Source organism: Platalea leucorodia (genome assembly GCF_965183815.1).
Source record: "Platalea leucorodia genome assembly, chromosome: 5".
Taxonomy (NCBI): Eukaryota; Metazoa; Chordata; class Aves; order Pelecaniformes; family Threskiornithidae; genus Platalea; species Platalea leucorodia.
This window is the reverse complement of record NC_138827.1, coordinates 69,848,550-69,872,806: the sequence shown is the minus strand read 5'-3', so window position 1 is coordinate 69,872,806 and position 24,257 is coordinate 69,848,550. Positions and strand designations below refer to the sequence as shown.

General features: G+C 37.0%; 1 protein-coding gene across 1 annotated transcript in view; it reads left to right on the top strand.

Moving 5' to 3' along the window:
• Positions 1 to 542: 542 nt before the first annotated feature.
• Positions 543 to 24,257, top strand: part of DNAH7 (dynein axonemal heavy chain 7) — a gene marked incomplete at both ends in the record, with an annotated part of 120,494 nt that continues 96,779 nt past the window's right edge. The window contains 16 exons of the mRNA XM_082311447.1: positions 543 to 647; positions 753 to 924; positions 1,153 to 1,214; positions 5,289 to 5,354; positions 5,832 to 5,940; positions 6,054 to 6,207; positions 6,556 to 6,649; positions 8,508 to 8,688; positions 9,543 to 9,618; positions 11,744 to 11,869; positions 13,385 to 13,504; positions 15,760 to 15,943; positions 17,497 to 17,676; positions 19,179 to 19,454; positions 20,425 to 20,552; positions 20,731 to 20,809. Of these exons, the coding sequence (XP_082167573.1) occupies positions 543 to 647; positions 753 to 924; positions 1,153 to 1,214; positions 5,289 to 5,354; positions 5,832 to 5,940; positions 6,054 to 6,207; positions 6,556 to 6,649; positions 8,508 to 8,688; positions 9,543 to 9,618; positions 11,744 to 11,869; positions 13,385 to 13,504; positions 15,760 to 15,943; positions 17,497 to 17,676; positions 19,179 to 19,454; positions 20,425 to 20,552; positions 20,731 to 20,809 (2,112 nt within the window). The remainder of the gene's footprint in view (positions 648 to 752; positions 925 to 1,152; positions 1,215 to 5,288; positions 5,355 to 5,831; positions 5,941 to 6,053; positions 6,208 to 6,555; positions 6,650 to 8,507; positions 8,689 to 9,542; positions 9,619 to 11,743; positions 11,870 to 13,384; positions 13,505 to 15,759; positions 15,944 to 17,496; positions 17,677 to 19,178; positions 19,455 to 20,424; positions 20,553 to 20,730; positions 20,810 to 24,257) is intronic.

Sequence of the window (24,257 nt, the reverse complement as noted above, 5' to 3'; positions counted from 1 at the left end):
GCTACTCTGAAAACATGACAAAACCTCTCATTTAAGATTCCCAAACTACCTAACATGGCAACAGCTCTTTCAGACCCCATTGAAATCCAAACCTGGTCACAGCAAAGTGTTAGAAGTCATACCAATCACACCAATATTTTATTTAGATTGGTCAAAGCATCAGATTCATAATGCAGGGAACACCCATTGACAACCAATGAAACTGGAAGAGATTTTTATTTCTATTTTCATGTATTCTTTAATTTAGTCACTTGGGGGTGGTGGTGGCAGGTTGTTTAAATACTGTATCTGTTGTGCACAGGATGGGCTGATGCATGATGTGGCACCTGAAAAATCTTTGGTTGCTGTCGGGGTTTAGACACCCCAGTCCAGCCATTAGAGCTTATTAAGAATGATTTTGCAAGCACAGCTGAGTGCTTTTGCATGTTTAGTTAGAGCACACGTCTCGCTGTTTCACCTGAAGACAAGCAGCTGCATTCACTTAATGATACACATCAGTTAATTTAAAAGGTAAGAAGGAAGGCCTGCCTGAACAGCAGTGCATGGAACGTTCTACCCAAAGCGATTTTAACTATCCTTATTTTCCTGAAATTGGCAGGCCTCAAAAGGGCATCAAGCATTTTCTACCGGAAGACAACCTCGGTGAAGTAACAGCAAAGCTGAAATTCAGCTTGCTGCAGCTGCAAATATATGGTAGTAGCTTAAAAACAACCCTCGCAGGTGTAATCCATTCCCTGTTGCTTATCAGCTAGTGCACTGCACGTCTGCAGTCAGTAACACCTGAGCAGGTAGCCGCGCTCAGGCTTCGGGCTACTTCGCCACGCGCAGCTGTGGCGTCGCTAGCGCACGCGGTGGCAGGCGGCAAGCTGGTAGCGGCTCCCAGCCCCGGACGTTCCTCTCCTCCTGGCCGGCGGCCGGTTCCGGGTTAGGCTGCCGCAAGTTCTCCGCTGCTTGCATAACGCGTTACAAGTCGGAAGAATAACGAAGCAGCTGTAATTAGCGACGCCGTGTGTTGCGGTAGGGGTGACAGCAGTGGGCGGCGGGCGCTCCCCGCTCTGACCTCGCGCCGCTCGCGCCTGGCCGTTGGGATTCGCCCTGCGCGCGGCCAGGGCGACGGCGGCTAACGGCCGCGCTCGCGCCCGGCGCTGCTAGGTAACGGCGTCGTCCCAACACAGCGGCGCTGCCTCGCCCGCGCAGACATGGGCACCGAGCAGGTACTGGGGACTGAGGGCGGCACGGCGGGAGCCTCCTTCAGCCCGGAGCCGACAGCATCTGCCCCGGCTCTGGCGGGCGGGGGCTGGGGGTCCCGTGGGGGGCTGCGGGGCGGGACCGGACCGGGTGCTGAGGCGAAGTGCCTGGGCAGCGCTCGCTGTTCACGGGGCCAGAGAGCAGAACGCTCGGGGGTACCTGGCTACCGGAGAGGGGCTTGTTCTGATCTGAAAAGCGTTGTTTTTCTTTTAAACCTTAAATAACAAGCTTGAATTAAGCTTCTGAAATTACAGTTTTTATCCCTGATACTTAAGTTAATGCTTGCGCTCCGTAAGCAGAGTCCTGGTGGGGCAGCTGTGTTTGTATAGAAAGGCTCCCATTAGTTGCAGCCGGGTTGTGACTGATACTCTCCAGAAAAATGAAACCGTGGTGTCGGTGCTGTGAACTCCTTAAATCAGGTTTTCAGAAGCAATGTAGTCCTTCTTGCAGCTGCCCAGATTTCCTTTAATTACCTTAACAGTGCAAATTTAAACAGACGTTTTTGGTTTGGGCTGCTGTTCCTGTAGTGTTTTCAGAGAGAGCTACTCTCTTCTAAAGGTATCCCATTATAAACCACAGAAATGAATTTCAGTCTTTAGCTTGGTACAAAATGTTATGTCGTAAACCCTCTTCCCCCCCCCCCCCCCCTTTTTTTTTTGTTTGGGGTTTTGTTTTTTAAATATGAAACATGAACAGATTTTAATTAGTTTGGTTTATTTCCAGAATTGCAGGAAGCTTAAATGCTGAAGACAAATGCCAATAGAATCTTTTAGCTATGAACGTGGTTTTAAATCACTGGGCGTTAATCAATACTAATTTGTATTATTTCTCTAGTGGCCTGATTGGGTTGTAGTTGGTTGATGTAATTACAAGGAAGAGTCTGGCCTCTTCAATCGTATTGTTCTTCTGTTACTAAGTCAATCCTGTTCTTTTAGTCTCTTTTGGGTTTGATGTCCTCATTCAGATTTGCTTTCCTCTAATGAAATGTGTGAGATACTTTAAGTGAAATCATTCAGTAACTTCCTTCAGTGAATTAAAAGTTCACCAATTTTTCTTTGGGTGTGTTTCTTCTTGAGGTGCATATTAGAGGGTGTGAGTTGGCTGCTCATAACTCTCTGAGATACTCCTTGCTGTCTAGGACTCTCTTTTTAGTACATCTTATTGCCAGTAGTAAGTTTACGGTATAGTGTTTTAAAATATTGTCACTGTCTTCAGTGGAACTAATTTCAACACTGAGTTTATCAGTATCAGCAACTCAGAGGTGTAAGTTGTGGCACTGAACTCTATGTTTTTCAACAAAAGAAAATCTAAACAAAACTATGTAATGTTGTATGTGAAGACAAGGTATAGTCTTAGTCATTTTTGTAGCCATATTGTTTGTAAAAATACCCAGGTTTCTGTTACTTGTTTCTAACCAGGAATCTAAGAATTAAGACTGTAGTCCTTGTCACTGAAAGAAATAGATAATACTCTTCCAGGAATTAAAAACCGTTTTCTCCTATACAAAATATATTTTTTTCCTATCCATTCCCCTCAGAGGGTAGCAGATAGCCTTCACCATCTGCTTTAGAATCTGGACTAGAGAAACAATGAGCTTTATATTTCAGTCTCATTACACAAGACATGGAGAACAAAGAGCGTGTTTATGCTCAACATTCAGAACCACCTAAGGTGACTTTATGTGAGCCAGCAGCTGTAAAGCTGTTGACAAACCAGAGTCTATCAGATCACCATTGAGATGGTTAGGGGGCTGGAGCACTTAGTGTACGAGGAGAGTCTGAAGGAACTGTGTGCATTCAGCTTGGAGAAGAGAAGGTGGCGGAGGAATGTAGTTACTATCTTCTAGTGCCTGAACTAGAGACAAAATGGTGCCAGATTTCTTTTGGTGCTGCGCAGCAGCAGGAGAGGCAACGCTCTCGAGTTGCAGGGAGGGAAATTCTGACTAGGCATAAGCATAACATTCTTCACAGTGAGATGATTAAGCAGGGGAGAAGGTTGCCCAGAGAGGCAGTGGCTTTACAGAACTTCAGATCTCAACTGGACAAGGCTCTGTGCAATCTGACCTAACTTTTTGTAGTTAATCCTGCTTTGAGAAGGAGAGCAGATAATCAGAGGCCCTTTTCAGCCTAATTTTTTTCTATGATTCTACCAGCGTGTTTGTATAGAGCTGTGTCCAAACTCTCTGCACAGGCTACATTGCATCCTATAGGCTTCTTGGCTTGGTAAGCAGTAGTTTTATGATGCAGTGCGAATACACTATTAGGGTATGTATTCATGCTAGTATTAGAAAAAACTGGTAGCTGTTATGCGGTCTGTTCTAAGAATCTTTTTGCAGTTGAATATGTTAGACTACAAAGAAATAAATGGCTTCATATATTCCCAGTAGAGTTACAACTGCTCGAATTACCAGACAAAAAGCAGGCTTGTCATGTAAATCTTTCTGTATTGGTTATAATACTGCTTTTCCTTCATTTATGCTGAAATAAGTTCATCATCTGTGTCACTGCAGACTGAGACTGGTATGGGTGTTAGAAGTTTGAGATGTGAAAAATCGTGCACGTGGACCATGCCTAACTGGAAGATAGACTGGCGAGAGCATTAAATGAGGGACTGAAAGAGATATGTGGTTACTGTGGCAAAGTCTTCAGTCACCTTTTCTGTGGTTGCCAAAAAGCTAGATTAAGAATATCAAAATTGGCCTGCTTGGTGTTTAGGGTACTTTAATTCACGAGGCATTTTGATCTCCATTCAAGGGGAAGCCGGATGTGTGTAACCTCATTTGGGGACAGAAAGGGGGAGGATGGATCTTTGTTCATTAAAACAGTAGTGCTGTTGATTTTGAAACAAGATACTTAAAATATTTTGTTGTATGACTCCCTATTGCAGCTAGTGGTAGTGAAGGAGTTTCTCCCCATCATATTCAGGGGAAGAACTCCCTTGAGCTGGAATGAGTTTGCTCCCCTTTCACAAGTTGGACCACAGATTAATTTATGAAGAGATTGCTAACAACTATAATGCGTGTCTATGCATATTGTATCACTGTCAAATTCCTGTATTTTGAAGGAGGTTTTTTTTGGAGCCTGATTTGATTTTTGGCTCACTTGGGAATTGCCGGAGTTGATCCTTGACTGCAAAATTCATGTAAATAGTTAACTGCCTAAAACTTGTGTGAGTTCTACACCACAGCAACTGTATTGCAAATGATAGCCAACCTGACTTGTTTAAGGATAGCTGGGGTATGTCTACACAAACTTTCTGTGCTTTGTGTCTTTCCTCCATTACAGCCTTTGCCTAAGACACGAAGCAGAAAGAGGGTGGCTGTAGCATAGACATCCAGTATTACTGCAAGTGCAGCTGCATGGAAAGAGGCGGTGCCAGGGGTATTGGTGGTGGTGTGAAACAGAGGAGAAATAGAGGAATAGCCAAAGGCAGTTGTGTTAGAGCCAATTTTAAATAATTTTGCAACTAGATGGTCTTGTTTGTTTATAGGAAGGTGCTGTACCTTGTTAAAATGTGCTAACGAGAGTCCTGGGCATGGTCAGAGGGTGCTTTTAGACAGAGAGCTTTGATGTCTGATGCTGAGGGATCAGCATTGTAGAAAAGCAGAGAATACTGGACACTCTTAAATGAAAGTTTATGGATTAGAAAAAAAAGGAGCATTTTGTGTTTTAAAAAATGTTGACTGAAGGACAGGAATCAAAAAAATAATTGTTTATTTGTATTATTTCCTGGTATCTTGTAATGCTTTAATGTATATCTTGGCAGAAAGGTTCCGTAAATGCTTCCCAGCCTGAAATTAATTTTTCAGAGCTGTGATTTTTCAGAGGCATTTGAGAAAGTTGAATTCTACGTGGAAACACTCTAGGAAGAATACGGGAAGTGATATGAAATTGTATGTGTAAAAATTATTGCATAAGAGATAAAAACAGAATTATAGCTAGATTACAAGTTTTAATATTCCTGGAAGTCTAATACTAGTAGTAATTTAAATATCTGGTTGTGTTTTTCCTTTTTTTTTTTTTTTTTTTTTTTTCCCCAAGCCCAGTCCAAGTGGCAAAGGAAAGTCGGCAAAGAGAACAGTGAACTTACTACCACAGTTGTCTCAGGTAGTTTTGTTGGCTTTTTTTGTAAGTTTTCATTTTCAAATATGTGTCGCAGCATGGTTATGTAAACACCATGGTTCTCATTCAAATATATGCTGGTACATGTATTCTCTCTCTCTGCACTAGGTATGTGTATTGTATATGTATATCTGTATGTGGAGCATTGTTTATATTTCAATATTTGGAAAACATGGGAAGTGGAGCATTTGAACAAGTTTGAAAATATTTAAATAAGGTATAAAACTAGAGAGTTTACAAATATTACACATACGTTTAACACGCTTATCTCTAATGGTCTGGATGTTTAGAATTTGAGGGCAACATATAAGCAGTAGTTTATTGTATGATTTTTATGCTGCCTTATTCCTGCTGTATATTAGGCTACAGTTTCTTTGCTTTACTATATTTAAGAAGTCTTGAAGTGTGTGTTAGTAGCACCTACAACAAGTGTAAAACTAAAATATAAAATATTTATTCCAGGCAAGGTCTAAACCACTGTGGCAGCAGACTTGTCCTTTGTTCCATCTGAGCAAAGAACAGAAAGATGACAAGTCAGATGAGTTTACCATAAAAAATGAGTATTCACCTGGTAAGGTTAACATTTTTAGTACTACTAAAGAAAACCTCTCAGAAACATAAACATACGTGTGATACATTTGAACTTTTTTTTTAAACTTAATTTCAAAATATATTTTCTGCAAGGAGACTATTTGAAGGTGAGATGCAAGAGACACAAGATACAGGATTCTAGAGATAACGAAGCAGGTGCTGGACCATCAACTTCTACGTTGCAGAGCAGCAGTCATCTGAAAAAAAAACATGAAAGTTTCAGAAGTGCTCTTGTTAACATCATATTGTGAGTTTCCTTATCTTTGAATAATGTTTTTCCTTTTAGATAGATGAACCAAATTTTAAAATTAAATTATTCTAAAATTTTGATGATTGTAAATTGAAAGTATGTATATGAGCATGAACTATGTCACCAATTTTAAAAGCTGACCCTTAGCAGATAAAATACAAACTTGGTCACATGCTTCAGGTGTTCTATCTGAATCAGAACGTCTTGTGCACATTGTAAACTTTTGTCAGTTACCTTTTTTTGTTTTGTTTGTTCATAACTGATGTGTGGGATGGCTATATATTACTTATGCCAGTAAAATGTATCTGAAGAATGTGATGCATACTCTTTGTTTTTTTGTCTCAGACAGCAAGACCTTACTGAAGAACATCTTCCATCCCTTGATGGAACCCATCCTCCAAGACCAGATTCTTCTACACCAATAGAGAAGGATATTTTGGTAGCTAAAGACTGTTTCTAGAGTATTAAATGAAATACAGTGCCAGGCATTTATTGTAAATATTGAGAAGATGACTGCACAATGAGACATGACCAACAGTGACATAATCTTCCACTTTTAGTTTCACACAATATATTATTTATAGTGTTACTGTTGAGAATGGAGCATTAGGAGTGTATGGGTGATTCAAAGAACTGCAGAATGGAATAGTAACTGGAGGATAACTAATGTCAGGAAATAATAAATGAATCTTTTCTACATTTTCTACACTTGCTGAAGGTGAGAATAACTTGCAAGGGAGGGTGCACTGCTTTGTCTGAGCAGATAGAATCCATAAGACAATTCTCTTTGGGTTACCCTCATCTAAGGGCCAGGATGTTCTTCGTGCCCAATGGCATCCTGGCTTGTATCAGGAATAGTGTGGCCAGCAGGACCAGGGAGGTGATAGTGCCCCTGTACTCAGCACTGGTGAGGCCGCACCTCGAATACTGGGTTCAGTTTTGGGCCCCTCACTACAAGAAGGACATTGAGGTGCTGGAGCGTGTCCAAAGAAGGGCAACGAAGCTGGTGAAGGGTCTAGAGCACAAGTCTGATGAGGAGCAGCTGAGGGAGCTGGGGTTGTTTAGTCTGGAGTAAAGGAGGCTGAGGGGAGACCTTATTTATTGCTCTGTACAACTACCTGAAAGGAGGTTGTAGCGAGGTGGGGGTCGATCTCTTCTCCCAAGTAACAAGGGACAGGATGAGAGGAAACGGCCTCAAGCTGCGCCAGGGGAAGTTTAGGTTGGATATTAGGAGAAACTTCTTCACCGAAAGGGTAGTCAGGCACTGGACCAGGCTGCCCAGGGAAGTGGTTGAGTGTCCATCCCCGGAGGTGTTTAAAAGACGTGTAGACGTGGTGCTCGAGGACATGGTTTAGTGGTGGACTTGTCAGTGATAGGTTAACGGTTGGACTCAATGATCTTAAGGGTCTTTTCCAACCTTGACGATTCTATGATTATTATTCTGGTTTAAGATACCTTGAATGACACAATTGTATACACAATTTTGTGATTTATTTATTTTTAAAATAGCTTAACTTCATTTTGGGATAAATTGATTGAAATAGATTAATGTATTACTGTCTGACATTGGAAATCTTTCAGCTGACAGATTCTGCATTTCTTTGAATTTGGGCTGATAGAGTTCTTCATCTGTGTTTCCTTTAATTCTTTGAGGTTTTGTTAATTAGATTTCACATGCCTGTTTAAATGCTGGCATACAAGCAGATGTACTTATTTGTGGTTACATAGTCATATTCCAAGCAATGCGTTAGCTGTACGTTGCATATCCATACAAAACTTTGCAGAATGCATGGCTTGCTTTTTGAGTATGTGGTCCAGCCCCAGAGGTAATGGATACTAATGGCAGCACTGGAATGATGAGATAGATGAATATATATTGAAAATGTATTTAAGGAAAAGATTGGTACTGAGTGCAAAGGAGAGGTATCTCTCCAGAATTGTAGAACTGTAACAGCAAAACCAAAACAAAAGCCAGATTTCTGAGTTATGTCCATTCTTCAATTAAATTTTTGTTATTTAGCTCTTATCAGAGAAACGGAATGAGGCTTATGTCACTATACCCTGTTTTTCTATCTCAACAGCTTTTTATTGTTATTCTGCTGACTAGTGTTTGGCAGGCTGGTGAAGATATTTACATTGGATTTAGTGATGTGTATGTAATTTACAACATAAATCAGTTCTTAGTGCTAATTACATTTGTTTTTACTAACTAAGCCCATATCTCTAGCTAAACCTGTAGTAGCAATGACTTTCTAGAACTGGACTTAACTGATGCATCTTATTCTTTTATCCTGCAGAAATACTACTATTATATTCGCCATGGAATTGATACAGCACATGTGGCCCCAATGGATGAATCTTGGCTAGACCACATCTTAGCTTTAATTCCACAACACCTGAAAGTACTTGATGAAAGTATACGTTCACTGACTGATGAAATGAAAGAAGACTATCTTCTGAGTGTAAAAAAGGCTATAGGTAGATTTCTAGGAGTTTACTTGCATTTTCTCTGAAGTTGCTAATATTCAGAAACATTCGTTGTTGGGTGCTGTTCACTCTTGAGAACTACCGTTGGGGAAGAGTTATATAAAAGTGCTCTCCTGGATGTTAGAAGCACATTTTAATAAAAAGAATACTCAGGTTTTCTTAGCCTTGTAATAATCAAAGCTAATATTATGCAGTATTTTTGATCTTTCAACACTTTTTAAAAGCATTATTTTATTTTTATAAATCCCTATTTAATAGTATAGCTTTCTCCTAAATCCCTTTTCATGTATAGTTAGATAAAACTGCCTGTCTCAAAGAGTTGTGCATTTGGACATTTTAGTTGAGACATTGAGGTGCTGGAGCGTGTCCAAAGAAGGGCAACGAAGCTGGTGAAGGGTCTGGAGCACAAGTCTTATGAGAAGCAGCTGAGGGAACTGGGGTTGTTTAGTCTGGAGAAGAGGAGGCTGAGGGCAGACCTTATCACTCTCTACAATGACCTGAAAGGAGGTTGTAGTGAGGTGGGGGTCGATCTCTTCTCCCAGGTAACATAGGACAAGATGAAATGGCCTCAAGTTGCACCAGGGGAGGTTTAGATTGGATATTAGGAAAAATTTCTTCACCAAAAGGGTTGTCAAGCAGTGGAGAGATTTAGGATATATAGATGAGGCGCTTAGGGACATGATTTAGTGGTGGGCTTGGCAGTGTTAGGTTTATGGTTGGACTCAATGATCTTAAAGGTCTTTTCCAACCTAAATGATTCTATGATTCTATTCTTTCGCTAAGCTTATTTTGGTTTTTCTTGTCTCTCTCTTTTTTTTTTTTTTTTTTTTAAATACTTTTTTCAGTTGACTTTGTTTTAAGAGACACCAGGGAAAAAGATGAAGACGAGAAGGAAGATTTACTTCTGCCTCATCGTGCAGAGTAAGAAAATATATTTCTTCAAAAACACCAACTAGAGAACAGTGGGGTAGAATAGCATGTATAAAGAACAGTCTTAATAGTGGTAGTCAGTGTCAGCTGTAAATAAGAGTTATTAGTTATGTAAATTCAAATAATGATTCTGTAGCATCTTTGGAAAAACCCTGGAAAATATGTGTCTACCTTGAAAGGTTGTTTGGAATTAGTTTTGTTTAGCAGTGGTTAACTGGTAAGAAGTCTCACAATTAATCCCACAACATTTGAAAATGGGATAGATATAGCAGGCCAAATGCTTATGTATAAACTGCATTCTGAACAATGGAACAATGTCATGTTCTGCATAGATCTCACTGAAGCTCTGTCTTAGTTACGGATTGTGACAGTTTGGCTCAATACATACAGGTTTAAGAATGTAATAAATACAGACTGTTTTGTTCCTCAGAACAATTCAGCAATATGTAGTATAAACAGTGATAGATGCCTAGCTTTTCTGGCTGGGTTTTTCAGTATGTAGCAGCCTCCATACTGGTGTGGATAGATGTGGCCTTTGTTAGAGTAACGGACTGTCTCCGTTCCATTCACATTTGCCTTAAAAAGTCTGCAGTCTACTGAAAGCAAGTATAATGCTACTGCCAGTATCATACATCTGTCTAGTGTGGATCAGCCTGCCTAGTATCAACTTTCTTAGAACATACTTTAATTCTTCCCGAGATGTGAAAGTGAAGAGTTACCTCTTTCATAGTTATAGCCAAAAACTGGTAAAATAGATTTGTTTGTAGAGGAATGAAATCTTACAAATGCTGCAGAAACAGAACATTTCCACCAATATCAACCAGGCTCTCTATTGAAGGTAGCATTACTAAGTGATTTTAAAAACAGAAAAGGTTTTGTTAAAAATAATTTCTGGCCTGTGGTTTGAGGTAGGTGCTTTTAAATATCAAATGGTAGGCATTAGAATATAATAGAAGGGGTGGCTGTGACAGATGTTACTTAAGCAATTTCCATCTTAAAAAGAGAAATAATGTATGATGAATTTATTTTTGTTATTGTATCCCCCTGGGTAAGAGGCCATCCCACATCTGATTCTTTGTAGACCTTCCGTATCTCCTAGGAACTGTGTGGGACATCACAGTAGTTTGTATATAAGCTTATGTCACATGCTTACATGAAAATCCAAAAGTACAAAATTCTCCTAGTAGAATAATCATTGGTAAAACAGTTTTATTCCACTAACAGTATTTGAAATATGAAACTTTCTTCTAAAGAAATATGCAAAATAGATGTGGGAAAACTTGAAGTTTTTTAACTTAAATTCCTGTAGCTACTTTTTCTGTCTCCTATAGAATACAGATTCACTGAGAAATGGATACAAATTTCATTTTATATCAGAAATTCCTTTTTTTTTTTTTTTTTTTTTTTTGGTAGGAGTTCATTATGAAAATGGGAACAAAAGTATTACAAATATATGACAAATTTGTCAGGAGTGTTTTTGCTTTTCCCTTACAACCTAAAAGTTGCAGTGTATACTACTTAAGTTGCAATGCTTAATATTTTAGTAGTAAAATCAGACTGCCTGTAGAAAATGACAACAGTTTTTAAAGCAAAAAAGGGGTATGAGTATATTAAAAAAAAAAAAAACCCAAAACACCAAAATAGCTTAATGTTTTTAAAAATTTGAAAGCAGACCAACTGAGTTTACAAAAAGGCTCTAAATTTATGAGTTTTTACAAATTTGATGTGATGATCATAAAGACAGATACTACATATTGTAGAAAATTGCATATTAATTGACTAAATACATTATACACATATATTATTTCATTACATGCTAAATATAAGGGACCATGAATAGGTTACAGATCTTACAGATCTCTTAGGATTTGGCCAATATTTCGCTCATATTATTTCTTTTTTTAATACAGTGGTCAATATTTGAAGACTTCTTTTTGATATCTGAATAATGAGCAGAAAGCTAGATTTATCTCCTGAATTCTGTGCTTTCTGTGATGCAAACAATTATCTGAAAACAAATGTATAAATATTTCCGTTCTTAGCACAGCTACATTTGTCCTACTGTTTCTTGTTGCTTTTGTGGTTGGTGTTTTTTTTTTTTTCCTTTTCTTTTTAGAATAAAAGTAGTGCCAAAACCTTGGAACAAGTCTTTCTTGTCAGCGTGCAGTTACCTGAAAGAAAATTTGCATGCAATAAATCCTTCAATGCTTGCTGTTCTGAACTTATGGGAGACCTCATTTAAGTAAGTATTATCTATATCTCTTAGGTTTCAGCTGGTCAGTGATTTCAGAATCAATATAGGGAAATAATGGATGGTGACATCTTAAGATTTCCAAGTTGCCCTGTTGAATTTGGGACTGCTACAATATATGCATCTGAACACTGATCATAGATATGATGGCTTTGTTCAAAAGCCATTATCCCAAATATATTTGTCTGTCTTCTCTCTAACTTTATGCTTTAAAGAGTTTCTGCCAACTTTTCCTCTGTAGAGGTCAAACTTTCTTATCTGTACTTCCCCAGAAATCACATGGAATGCTTTGCCATCTTCATTTCCTTTGGTATCTAGGCAGTTTTAGGCAAAAAGCTATAAATGAAAGTTGAATAGTTTAGCCATTTTATACTTGATTTTCTTTAGAGCTTGGGTGAGATACCATCTGGACCTGGCAATTTGTGATTTTGGTTTTTGGGTTGTTTTTTTTCTACAGCCTGTTCCACTGACTATTCGATTTGAGACACCATGTTCCTTGTACAGAAAGGCTCCAGAATGGAGCTGCTATGATCTGATCTTCTCTAAGCCCTCTTTTTTTTTTTTTTTTTTTTTTTTTCCTTCTTTGTTATCTTGCAGACTCTGGCAAGCTTCCTGCTTCTGACATGTTCGAAAAATAATTTATTTTTGGATATGACTTCCGTGTTTAAATAGTCTTCCTTGCTTTTAATGTAGTCCCTTAATCTCTATTTAAATCTGGCACTTTTTTCAGTCTTTCTCAGGTCAGGAATATTCAAAACAGTCTGTCTCCCAAGAAGAGAAGAAGGGTTGCTGTCTTGCATAGCAGGGCACTTAGGTTTTTTCCTCTTATCTGATTAACAAGGGAAAAAGGCATTAGATGGGCTATTATTTTCTGCTTCCCAGAGTAGACCAAACTGCTTGCTTATTTCTTGACTGGTGATACAAAAGAGAATGAACTGACCTGTCCAGGCCAGGTGCTATAACAAGTTGCAAGGAGTGGTCTTGTTTTGTTTGGTGGTTTTTTTGTTTGTTTGTTTGTTTGGTTTTTTTTATTGTATCTGCTAAGTAGGAGACAAAGTTCAGACAATGTCTTTTAAAAATATAAAAACTGAAAATTATTTTGAAGCTAGCTTTAGATGGTTATTTATTATTTTTACATTGTTTTATAATATTTGTAAAAATCCATCCAGTCCTAGAAAGAATGCTATTTAACGCGTTCAGAATTTTTAATGTTTGATCCTATATATAATGAGTTACATATACACAAACTCTGGTTCTGCAAATAGTTATTAATACTCTCACATGTAGTAATTACTACGTCAATTTAAGACCATGCACACAGACAGTATTGCAGTGCTTATATTTGCCTGTTCTGAAACAATAGAAGCTAATTTCTGAAAATAACATTATTTTTAAGTATTCATGTTTGAAATGTGAAATATGAAAGAATTTTTATGGAAACAAAAGAATAAAAAACAAGATACAGTGAGTATGCTCCTAAAATATTCATATTATGTTCTTTTTCAGAAATTTACGCCTTCTTGATACAGAAATATTTCGCAATCAACAAGAAGCTGAGGACCTCTCATTTTTCCAGAATAAAGTCATGAAGGAAATTGGAAAATCCAAAGTGATTCTATCTAAAAAGTATGATCCAGCATATCCATATTTTTTAAGTTACAGGGAAATCTTTAACTTTTTCTTCAGCTGTTTTTGAAACCCTGAACTTTCTGGAGAGAGAAGGAATGATCCATTTTAATAATACATATTAAAGAAAGAGATGCAGTGTTGTGAAATGCTTTGAGGCCTATGAATGAAAACTACCGTGTAATATTGAGCATGTTATCATGATTTGTGCAGTTTTCTTATTCTGAATTTAGCATCATGTATTTTGCTCATTTCTCAGAGGGACGTTAAGAATATATGTGTTTTGGTCTGTTATGACAACAGCTTTTATGTTGTGGACTCATTTGTGCTGGATAAATGAGAAAATACAATGTTACTACTGTCCATAATTTATGACATTTTAGAATATAAACTGTGATATAACTTATTATATAATAAGACTTGCCCCATCCCTAGTTCACACAAAGGAAGTGTCTCATTGATAGGAAGATTAACCTATCACATCAGTAACAGTATCTCTGTAGAACATCTGTTGATGATTTTGGAATTTCAGTTTGTATATTTTCACTTTTGTAGCTGTTTCTGACAGCAGAGTCATCTGAAAAATGTTATATTAATGAGATCTGTTGACCTTAGAGATTATGATAAGAGTTTTGAAAGTAAAGTCTTTGGATATCATAATGTTTGTATGTTCAGTTTGAGATATTTTAAAAGAAGAAAGGCAATTTTCTTGGTAGTGCACTCAGTATGCTGCAGTTAAGTTTTCAAATAAAGCATCGAAATTGCTAGGTCTTTTTTAGATATCTGTGGCCGAACTGTATTGTTTGTATGCATCTGATCTTTCTTTAACCAATAATGCTTGATTCCTGCAGTTATATATTACTGCATTTTTACTATTTCAGGTTGTAATTAAATAAAACAACTGTCGAGACTACTATAGTCTCAAATACTTATTTTTTTTCATGCTATTAACCTTGAAGGTTTTTTGTTTTCATACTTGTCTATGTTTATTTCCTCTACTATTCCTCTACTATTGTTTATTTCCTCTACTATGTCTGGCCGCCTGAACATGAGCCAGCAGTGTGCTCAGGTGGCCAAGAGGGCCAATGGCATCCTGGCTTGTATTGGGAATGGTGTGGCCAGCAGGACCAGGGAGGTGATAGTGCCCCTGTACTCGGCACTGGTGAGACCACTCCTTGAGTACTGGGTTCAGTTTTGGGCCCCTCACTACAAGAAGGACATCAAGGTGCTGGAGCGTGTCCAGAGAAGGGCAACAAAGTTGGTGAAGGGTCTAGAGCACAAGTCTGATGAGGAGCAGCTGAGGGAGCTGGGGTTGTTTAGTCTGGAGTAAAGGAGGCTGAGGGGAGACCTTATTTATTGCTCTGTACAACTACCTGAAAGGAGGTTGTAGCGAGGTGGGGGTCGATCTCTTCTCCCAAGTAACAAGGGACAGGATGAGAGGAAACGGCCTCAAGCTGCGCCAGGGGAAGTTTAGGTTGGATATTAGGAGAAACTTCTTCACCGAAAGGGTAGTCAGGCACTGGACCAGGCTGCCCAGGGAAGTGGTTGAGTGTCCATCCCCGGAGGTGTTTAAAAGACGTGTAGACGTGGTGCTCGAGGACATGGTTTAGTGGTGGACTTGTCAGTGATAGGTTAACGGTTGGACTCAATGATCTTAAGGGTCTTTTCCAACCTTAACGATTCTATGATTCTATTCTGTGATTCTGTTACGTATTGCCTTTACCATTTTCAGATGTATTTTTTCCTGACCCTGAAGGTACCTTTCTGCTCTTAACTGAAGGCTGCATGCTTCTGTACTTTCTTCCTTCCTATTTCCCAGCAGTGCCAGAGCTAATTTCATTTTGGTTAAGTGCAACTGGGCAGAATTCCCTTTGGATTGTTTTTGCATCTTAACATTTACTGAGGTTACAAGGATGCGTAACAAACTGCTGAACCTCTGGGACTTAAGTGTGCTGCCTGGGAAGCCTTTCTGGCCTGAGAAATAGGAGGCCAAAGCAAGACAGCAAATTTGTCTGTCACAATATCTTATATTTTAAATATGATTCCATAATAATAGATAACATTTTCAGAGACGTGATTTCTTAGAATTTAAAGATACTACCATATGACCTACTTAAGTTAAACTATAGTTTCCCAAGTATACTGCAGCACGTTTTGACTGCATGTAATATAAGCATTTATAGCAATTAACTTAAACCCACAGGTTTATTAATGCTAATCACGTGAAAAAATTAAAAATATTGTATTCTTTTAAGGTGGTTTCCAGAAGTGCAGAAAATCTTTTACCAAGGTAATAAACGAAAACAAGTACCCAGCAATGCCAGCATCGCTAAATTAGAGTCTTTCTTCAGTTGTGCTGCCACTTTAATGACTCGTCAACTGCAACATTTACTTTTACATTCAATTCAAGACTTTACAGATTTAATTGTTCAACCTGCAGTAAGTAGTCTTTCATATGCACACTAGCAGCATTGTTTATCCATGTACAATTTGTTTCCTGTTTATTTTGCTTTTGAAAAGAATAATAGGAAAAAAAAAGGATGAAAAGCATCTGACAGATGCTTTCTGGAAAAAAGGAATAATACTTTAGGAATGCATTATTTATTAAGTAGAGTTAAAATAACTTTTTTTTTCTCATGTAAGAAGGGAAATATCAACGTATTTTAAATCTGGTATCCTCAAGGACATCCTGCAGTCAGGCATACAGCAGAAATTCATTAATATAAAGGCTGTTTGCATCTGGCACTAGTGTTCTCTCTCTGTAATGCCCATCTGTGAAGAAGACTTACCTTCTCTCTGGTATTAGTAGGTGTCTACTACATGCTTTTGCAGAATAGTTCTTGGGGGGGCATGGGAAGTAACTAAGAAGGAGTTTCTCTTTTGTGCTCACATAATGTCTATTGTAGAGGTAAATATTTCTCATTGATATTTGATGTCTTGGAGTGCAACTGGATCTTTGTTCAGCTTTTTGTTAATACAGCCTTGCCATCAAATATCCACAGAACTCTGGCTTCAGATAATATTGATAAAAAAACATGCAGAGAATGTAAGGAAGTAAGGAATCATGTTGTGGAAGCAGAATATATATTTTTCATTCCTACTTCCCTGTAATTGCTTTGTATACTTCTGAGTTAAGTGCGCTTTGATGTCTACAGTACTAATTTCTGTTAGTAATAGGTGCATATTTTCTAATCTTATCCTTCCTAATGGTAATCCTGTGCTACCTAGTAGTGATAAAATGCTTCCTCATATTTCCTAATTAAATTTTAGTGAAGTTAAAGTATGTTAACAGATGTGGGAAAGTTAAGAGATGTCTGATCCAGATTAAAGATATGATGAAAAAAATCAAATTATGCCGCCAAGGACAGAAGTATGTGCAAATTTTCATACTGGCATACATGGGAATCCATACTGCAAATATAACCCTCATGATACTCAGATTAGTTTTTGTGGATCAGATTCTTGTTTAGCAAATAAAATTGGATGTAACACTTCTTTTTTTTTTTTTTTTTTTTTTTTTAAGGTTAGTAGACTCATAGCGACTGCTCCAGGTGATGAATGCATGTACTGCTGTACACATAATAATTGATATATTGCTATAATTGTGAGGGCTACTACTGTAAAGCTACTCTGCCTCAGTCTATGCAAACAACTTTATAAAAGTTGTTGGCTGGTGTATGGAGGATGCTTCTTGTGCCTACTAAAAATAACGTTGTATTTAATCTTAATGAATATCAGTTTACGTGAATTTTATCAGAGACATACTTCCTACTTGCACAAGTATTTTTTGTTAGGATTATGGCATGTCATTTTCGATTAAAGTCCTGACAATTTAAAATGCATATACTGGAGTAATTCTTAGTGATCCTTTGACTTCTCCTGCTTGAGTTAGGTTAACCTATATTTTACTTTCCTTTTTTTTTTTTTTGTTTTTTTTTTTTTTTTTTTTTGTTTTGTTTTGTTTTGTTTTGTTTTGTTTTGTTTTGTTTTAGAAATCAGTCCAAGCCTGCAAACACCCAGGTTTCATCCTGAGGCTAATCCTTCAGAATGACGGTATTAAATTTGAACCTGACTTTAATGACTATGAGGATATATTACTGAATGTTTATACTGTTATGATTCAAGCTGTCAGTGATATACCAAGAGTTGAGACCAAATTATTTTCTGAGTGGGTAAGAAATTACAATCCTTATGGGTTTTGTTTTATCATTATATTGTTGCTACATTTAGAATCATAGAATCATAGAATCGTCAAGGTTGGAAAAGACCCTTAAGATCATTGAGTCCAACCGTTAACCTATCACTGCCAAGTCCATCTATACCATGTCTTCGAGCACCGTATCTATTTAGTTCCTAGGTGTTTTAATGAAGAGCTGTATTGTCAGAATTCACATAGTAATATTATAATACTCTTTCAGAATATTTGGAACACTTTGAAATCATCTTAATTTTATTAATAAAAGGCCCAAACACTGTTATCTAAGCAAATAAAAAGCCAAGAATTGCCTAGTTTCCTCTATGAGTTATTTTCTGCAGCAGCTACTACAAATGTACTACAAACAAAATTGATGCATTTAAATCTTAAACACATTTCTGCAGTATTCTGGAAAATAGCTTCTATTTTTGTACTGGAAAGGGTACTGTCTTTTTAAATATAGAATCTTTTGAGTATCCTATCCTTTAAAAAAAGTCTAAGCGATAATTTTTAAGCAGTTTATATTTTAGTTGTTTTATGCATTGTACCAGATTAAAATGTTAGGTCAAACAGGAAACAATTCAGGTTAAGTAAAAATCATTTTGTGAAATAATTAAAAACAAACAAACAAACAAAAAAACCCAAAACAACCCAAAAAAGTACCTACTTGGTTTAGAATTGCATATTACTTTCAGTGTAGCAGTCTTAGTTTTTAATATGGAGAAAGTAATGCCCTGTGGTGCATCTTGATCATTCCCAGAGAGCTGTGGGAGGTGAACATTTCTTTTTTCCTGAAGGAGTATAATTTTGGGCATTCTGTTGCCCTTTCTGTTTAGCACCAACTTGAATTTTAAATAAAGATACCAACCCTCAACATTTTTGTTAATATGCTTGAACACATGACCAAGCAGAAACCTGAGTAGTATGCTATGCTTTATAAAAGCACTAATCCGTAACCTGTGAAAAGGCAAATTAAAAGAAGCATCTCAAGCATGTCTAAATGCACAAGAGCAAGGCTGTAGATCTTCTGTGGGGTTGCAGGAAAGTGTTTTCCATGTTTCTAATACTATAGATTCATCAGTTGATAGCAAAATTGAAGTTGTGCCTGTGGTTCAGGAAAAACAAAATCTATGGAGATTAAATTTAAGATTGTTGATAGGATTGTTTTGGGTGGGTAAGTATGTGGACTTCTGAGTTTCTGAATGAAGCAGCTCTGATTTCTTACTTGCTGGAGGCAAACGTCCATACGCTAGGATGAAAAAGAAATTTGGGAGTAGAATGTAAATAGCTGTATATACAAAATTAGGTTTGTAATCAGAATTTAATTAGAAAGATCTTAAAGTAACGCTTAGTTGACTTTTCTGTCTTGTTTATCTTCCATGATATAACTGAGCTACAGACATAACTGTAATTTGAAAATGTGGTTGTTTTTTTTGTGTGTGGTTTTTTTTTTTTTTTTTTTTTTCTTCTTCCCCAAAGCCAAAAGGTGAGTCCTCATCAGCTGTCTTGAAGCCTGTTATCCTAGACGAGATCTTGGATGAACATAAGAAAAGGATCAGAGAAGAAATTATCAGAGAAAGTGCTGCACCTGTGGAACATCTCAAGCTCTATGATAAGTACAGCTTCCTGATAAACAAACAAGCTGAACAAGATATTGATCAATTCCTGACAGAGCAACATACCTTTGAAGAAATGAAAAGGAAAATTATAAAGTACCAGAAACTTGCTAAGGAAATAAAATATACTTCTAGGAAGGTAAATTATAATAATATTCATAGAGAGGTATGGGTATCATTTTAATGTTGATCTTGTACTGAGTGTTGTCAGTCAAAGGTGATGATAATTAGCTGTGAGATAACTGAAGTGAAATAAAATCAGTTTCTTCAGAAAAACAGCTTTTCAAGAGTTAGCATTTCTGGGGTGTAGTTGCTGTACTTAAGTAAGACAGTTATTTTTGCTAGAAATTGTTTTGGGACTTCTGAAGGCATTCAGACTCTGCTCCTCTTAGACGTGAAGGCGTAAGAGAAAGTGTGGGTCCAGCTACCTCTAAATTTTTTCCAAGCACCTAAGGCAGAGAGAGGATCCTTAACATGAGACACCTTTGTCCCTGTAAGGGTGTTTTGTGGTAAGAATCCTTTGTCCGTCCATTCTGAAAAAGAACTTAGAAGGCTAAAGTGGTTTTCCTTAAATTGTTTCTCTCCTAGCATTCAGTGCAAACCTCAGTTCTAGAGAAGCTAGTACTTACAGGCCTGTTGTGAGGGCTTCTGTGTGTGAAAGTCAAGCTCGCTTACCCGCTAGTCAAAGAAAGCATTGGATTTGGAGACTCACTGGGAGGCAGAGTCCCTTTTTAATCCTAAAGAATGTCACCTGTCTCTAACAGTAAAGCAAGTTTACCACATTTTAGATGTATCTCAAATTCTGTAATTTCACCAGGCAACATTCACTGCTACAGACAGTAGATGCCCTTCCTTTTTGAGGAAGTAGATTATTTGTCAAGGTAAAAAGTGATAGAAGTAAGAGTTATATGAAGTTCGATGTGCGGATACAGAAGAACAGTTATTCGCAACTATAGCATTTTCTTTCCCTTCTTCACTTGAAAGTTTTAAAAGCATTTTATGAGTTAACTAAATTCCTAGGTGAGGTCCTTGACATTCTTCTTAAGACAGTGAGAGAAAATAGGTAAAAGCCATTCAATATTCTGACAGCTGTTATATTTGTATTGCAGTATCTTCGTCTAGGAATGTTTGAATTGCACTGTGATGAATTAATAAGTGCTTTGGTAAAGCGAGCAGATAATATTCGTGAAAAAGTTATTTCCAAAATGTTGAGGGATCATCAAGACATAAATGTGAGGTAACTCTCAAACTGAAAATGTGTATTGAAACGTACTTAATTGTTTCCACTGTTGAATTTTTTTAATCCTTAAAGGATATGTTGATCTCATTTTTGCTGCTATAAATATATGTGATTTGTCCAAGTATGATTAAAACAAAACACATATGCCACACTGATTATTTTATGTGTTTTTCAGACTATGTGATGAGTTTGAGAGAATATCAGAAAAAGCCCTTACTACGCCGTCTAATACACAGGAACTAATGGAACTTAAGGTACTCTCTTCTTTTTTATGAGTCCAAGCATGAAGTAGCTGCCAATACTTTTGCTCTGGCCTTAAGCAGTAGCATATGCAAGTTGCCCCCTTCACAGGTATGATTCTGGCCTTGTTAAAGTCACTGATGCTATATCTGTATTACAAAATAGAAAAGGACAGGTCTTGTTTGGCCATGAGGCTAAATGTCATAGCCTGGCTTTGTGTACATACAGCTAAACTCTTTTCCCGACCAAAACGTCATGGTTGCAATCAGACTGCCTGTTTCGAACAGTCCTTTGTCTCTGCTGTCACTTGCCCTACCACTACAGTGGTAGTATTGGCGAGAACACCAGTTGGCATGGACCAAAACCCTGTAGGGCAGCTGTCTCCAAAGAGGGGGCTGTGCAGCCCAGGGGATGCACAAGACAATCCATTCGAGTACATAAAGGAAATAGTGTTTATTTTTTATCTAAAAAAAGTGATAAAGAAATTAAGCTTTACCAGTATTTAATATACAGATTGACACTGGTGCCCTCACTCAGTCTGTACATCAGAGAGTCCTGTATGTACGTGAGGTGTCCTGAGGAAAGGGTGGGTGTTCCACAATGTGGAGGGATTCACAGTGACACCATCATTTGTTTACTTGCTTTCAGTGTATTACTATGTGTTGCAGTTTGTGTGCCCAGTTAAGTAGATTTATGGATTATGTTACCTAGTTTTAACTAACCTAACCCTCAAAATGGGCAAGTGGCTTAAAAAGATTCCTTCAGGAAACTGCAGATTGAAGATAATACTAATAATGCGAGCACAAGTGATCAACAAGAAAATGGCAGAGCTGACACTTCTAGTAAGAGCTCTTCATTGTCCACATTGCGAGGTAAAGGGAACGATAGTCTAATCAGATTTGACAAGTTGGCCAAAAAAATTCAAAATTATCAGGAAGACTGTTAGAAATACGAATTTACATCCACTATCGTTAATGGTGAACCTTGCCTGAAATGCCTATTGTGCCTTGGGGTATTAGTTAATGGTAGAATGAAACTGTCACACTTAGCAAGACATGTAAACGCTAAGCATCCCAATCATGAAGAGAAACCTCTACAGTTTTTTCAAACCATGTTATACTCAATCCAGTACTCTACAAAATGTAATGATCCACACTTAGAAGCCTCTTCTTATTTACTAGTGAAAGAGAAAAAGCCACATACGTTGGGGAAACACTTGCTCTTCCTGCTATGGTAAAAATGGCTGAAATAATACATGAAAAACAATATGGTGACAAACTAAAATGCATTTCTTTGTCAGCAAATACTGTTAGAAGGTGCATGGAAAGCACTGAAGATTCGTAGAAACAAGTATTAGAACAAATTAGGCAGTGTGGGAGATTTACTATACAGTTGGATGAAAGTACAGGTGTTTAACATATTTCAGTTTATGGTATTTGCTAGATTCTGTTTCAATAATGAAATACATGAAGAACTACCTTTTTCTGAGTCACTAAAGGAAAGATGTATTGGAGAAAATATATTCTTAACAGTAAACGACTTCTTTAATAAAAACAATGCTTTATGGAAAAACTGTTCAAGTGTAACCACTGATGGAGTGGCTTCTTTAACCAGAATAAAAAAAGGATTCCGGGGTAAGGTTACAGAGATAGCACCAGACATGAAATTCATTCATTGCATCATTCATAAACATGCTATGGCAGCAAAGATGTTGGAGACAGAAGTGCATAAAGTTCTACAGGATGTTATCAATGTGGTTAATTTTATAAAATAAAATCTTTAAATAGTAGAATCTTCATGATAGTTTGTATTGAAATGAGGTGTGAGTGTGAAAATCTTTTGTACCGCACAGAGGTTTGCTGGTTATCATGTGGCAAATTCCTTTAAAAGAGCTGTTGAACTTAAAGATGAGTTATGCATTTTTCTTTTACAAAAAGATCAGTGTTCCTAATTTTGCTGACCTTTTCTGTGATGACAAATGGCTGTCAGTAGTATGCTACCTAGCAGATATTTTTGGTAAAATAATGATACTTAATCTGTCCTTCAAGGTAAAGGTGACATCTTTAAGAATGAGTGAGAAATTAACTGCTTTTCAGAAGAAACTCATGCTATGGAGAGAGCATTTTGAAAATGGATGTTTGGAAATGTTTCCATTGTTATGTCATTTTTGTTGCTGAGAACTGTGTGTCCCCCCTATAAAAAAAAAAAAATCTAATATCTGTACCCTTTAAAAACTTGGAAGCTGGATTTTCTAACCTGTTTAAAAATCTTACAAAATATTTCAGTGAGTTTTGAATGTATATGTTAAAAAGCAAAAATGCAAGACCTTTTAGTTAGTTTGCAAGAACAACTGAGTGACATCAGAGAAGATGGAAATTTATTAGATGAATTTCAACAAAAACCTTTGCATAATCGGTGGATGGGATCATGATTTATTAAGCACAGCCAATGATGCAATTCTTCCATTTGGATCTATGTATCTTTGAGTTTGTTGTTTTTGTTTTTTTTTTTTTTTTTTAAGCTATGACAGCCATTAAAATGAAGTACTGAAATAAACTGAACTTGGAACCAGACCTTTGAATCTCTGAATCTCAAAGTATTAAACCAAGATTAATGAAGCATATTCAATCACATTGCTTTCACTAAAAATATTATTAATAATAGTGAAAGCAAAAAGGTTTCTGTAAAATGAATAACTAAATAATTAATTAATAAATAAAAATGAATTAATAAATTTAATAAAGAAAATTATTTAAAATATTGTTTATATCATCTTGATTTAATTTTTGTTAATTTCTATTTTTGTGCATGTTTTATTGTGTACATAATGTTTGTACAGTAGTATGTGTGTATAATCTATAAATAAATATACATATATTGGGGGTGCATGCTCAAAAATTTGTTACTGATAAGGATGCGTGATCAAGAAAGTTTGGAGACCGCTGCTATAGGGGAGCATGCTAGCAAGCAGTGTGGCTGGCTGGAACGCTGATTTGACCCTGTTAGTAATACAGGTATTTAGTTAGTACTATAGGTATTACCTGGAAATGTCATAAGTGACATCAGTGACATAAGTCACTGATTTTCATGAAGCAAAGTGCTCGTATATAATGGCTTGGAATAAGTGCATGGTTTTATTTCTGTCCCCATCTACCTAGTGTAAGCAGATAACAAGTAATTTCTGTAGTGTGAGCAATATGCCAGTAGAATTAAATTTAGACTGTGTGTTCTTCAGGCTTCTGAACAGATAGTGTAGTCAAACAGTGAGTATCTCTTGGTTCTCCTGAATTAAATTCAAGCAATTGAATTAGATGTGGAAGACTCAATATCCGTTCCCAGTAGCCTAAACTAATCAAAGAGTTGAAACCTGAGAAGTAGGGAACTTTAATACATATCTAATTCTTCACAAGAAAACTTTAAAAAACACTCATTGGCAAGTTGTATGAAGTAATTTTGTCTTTA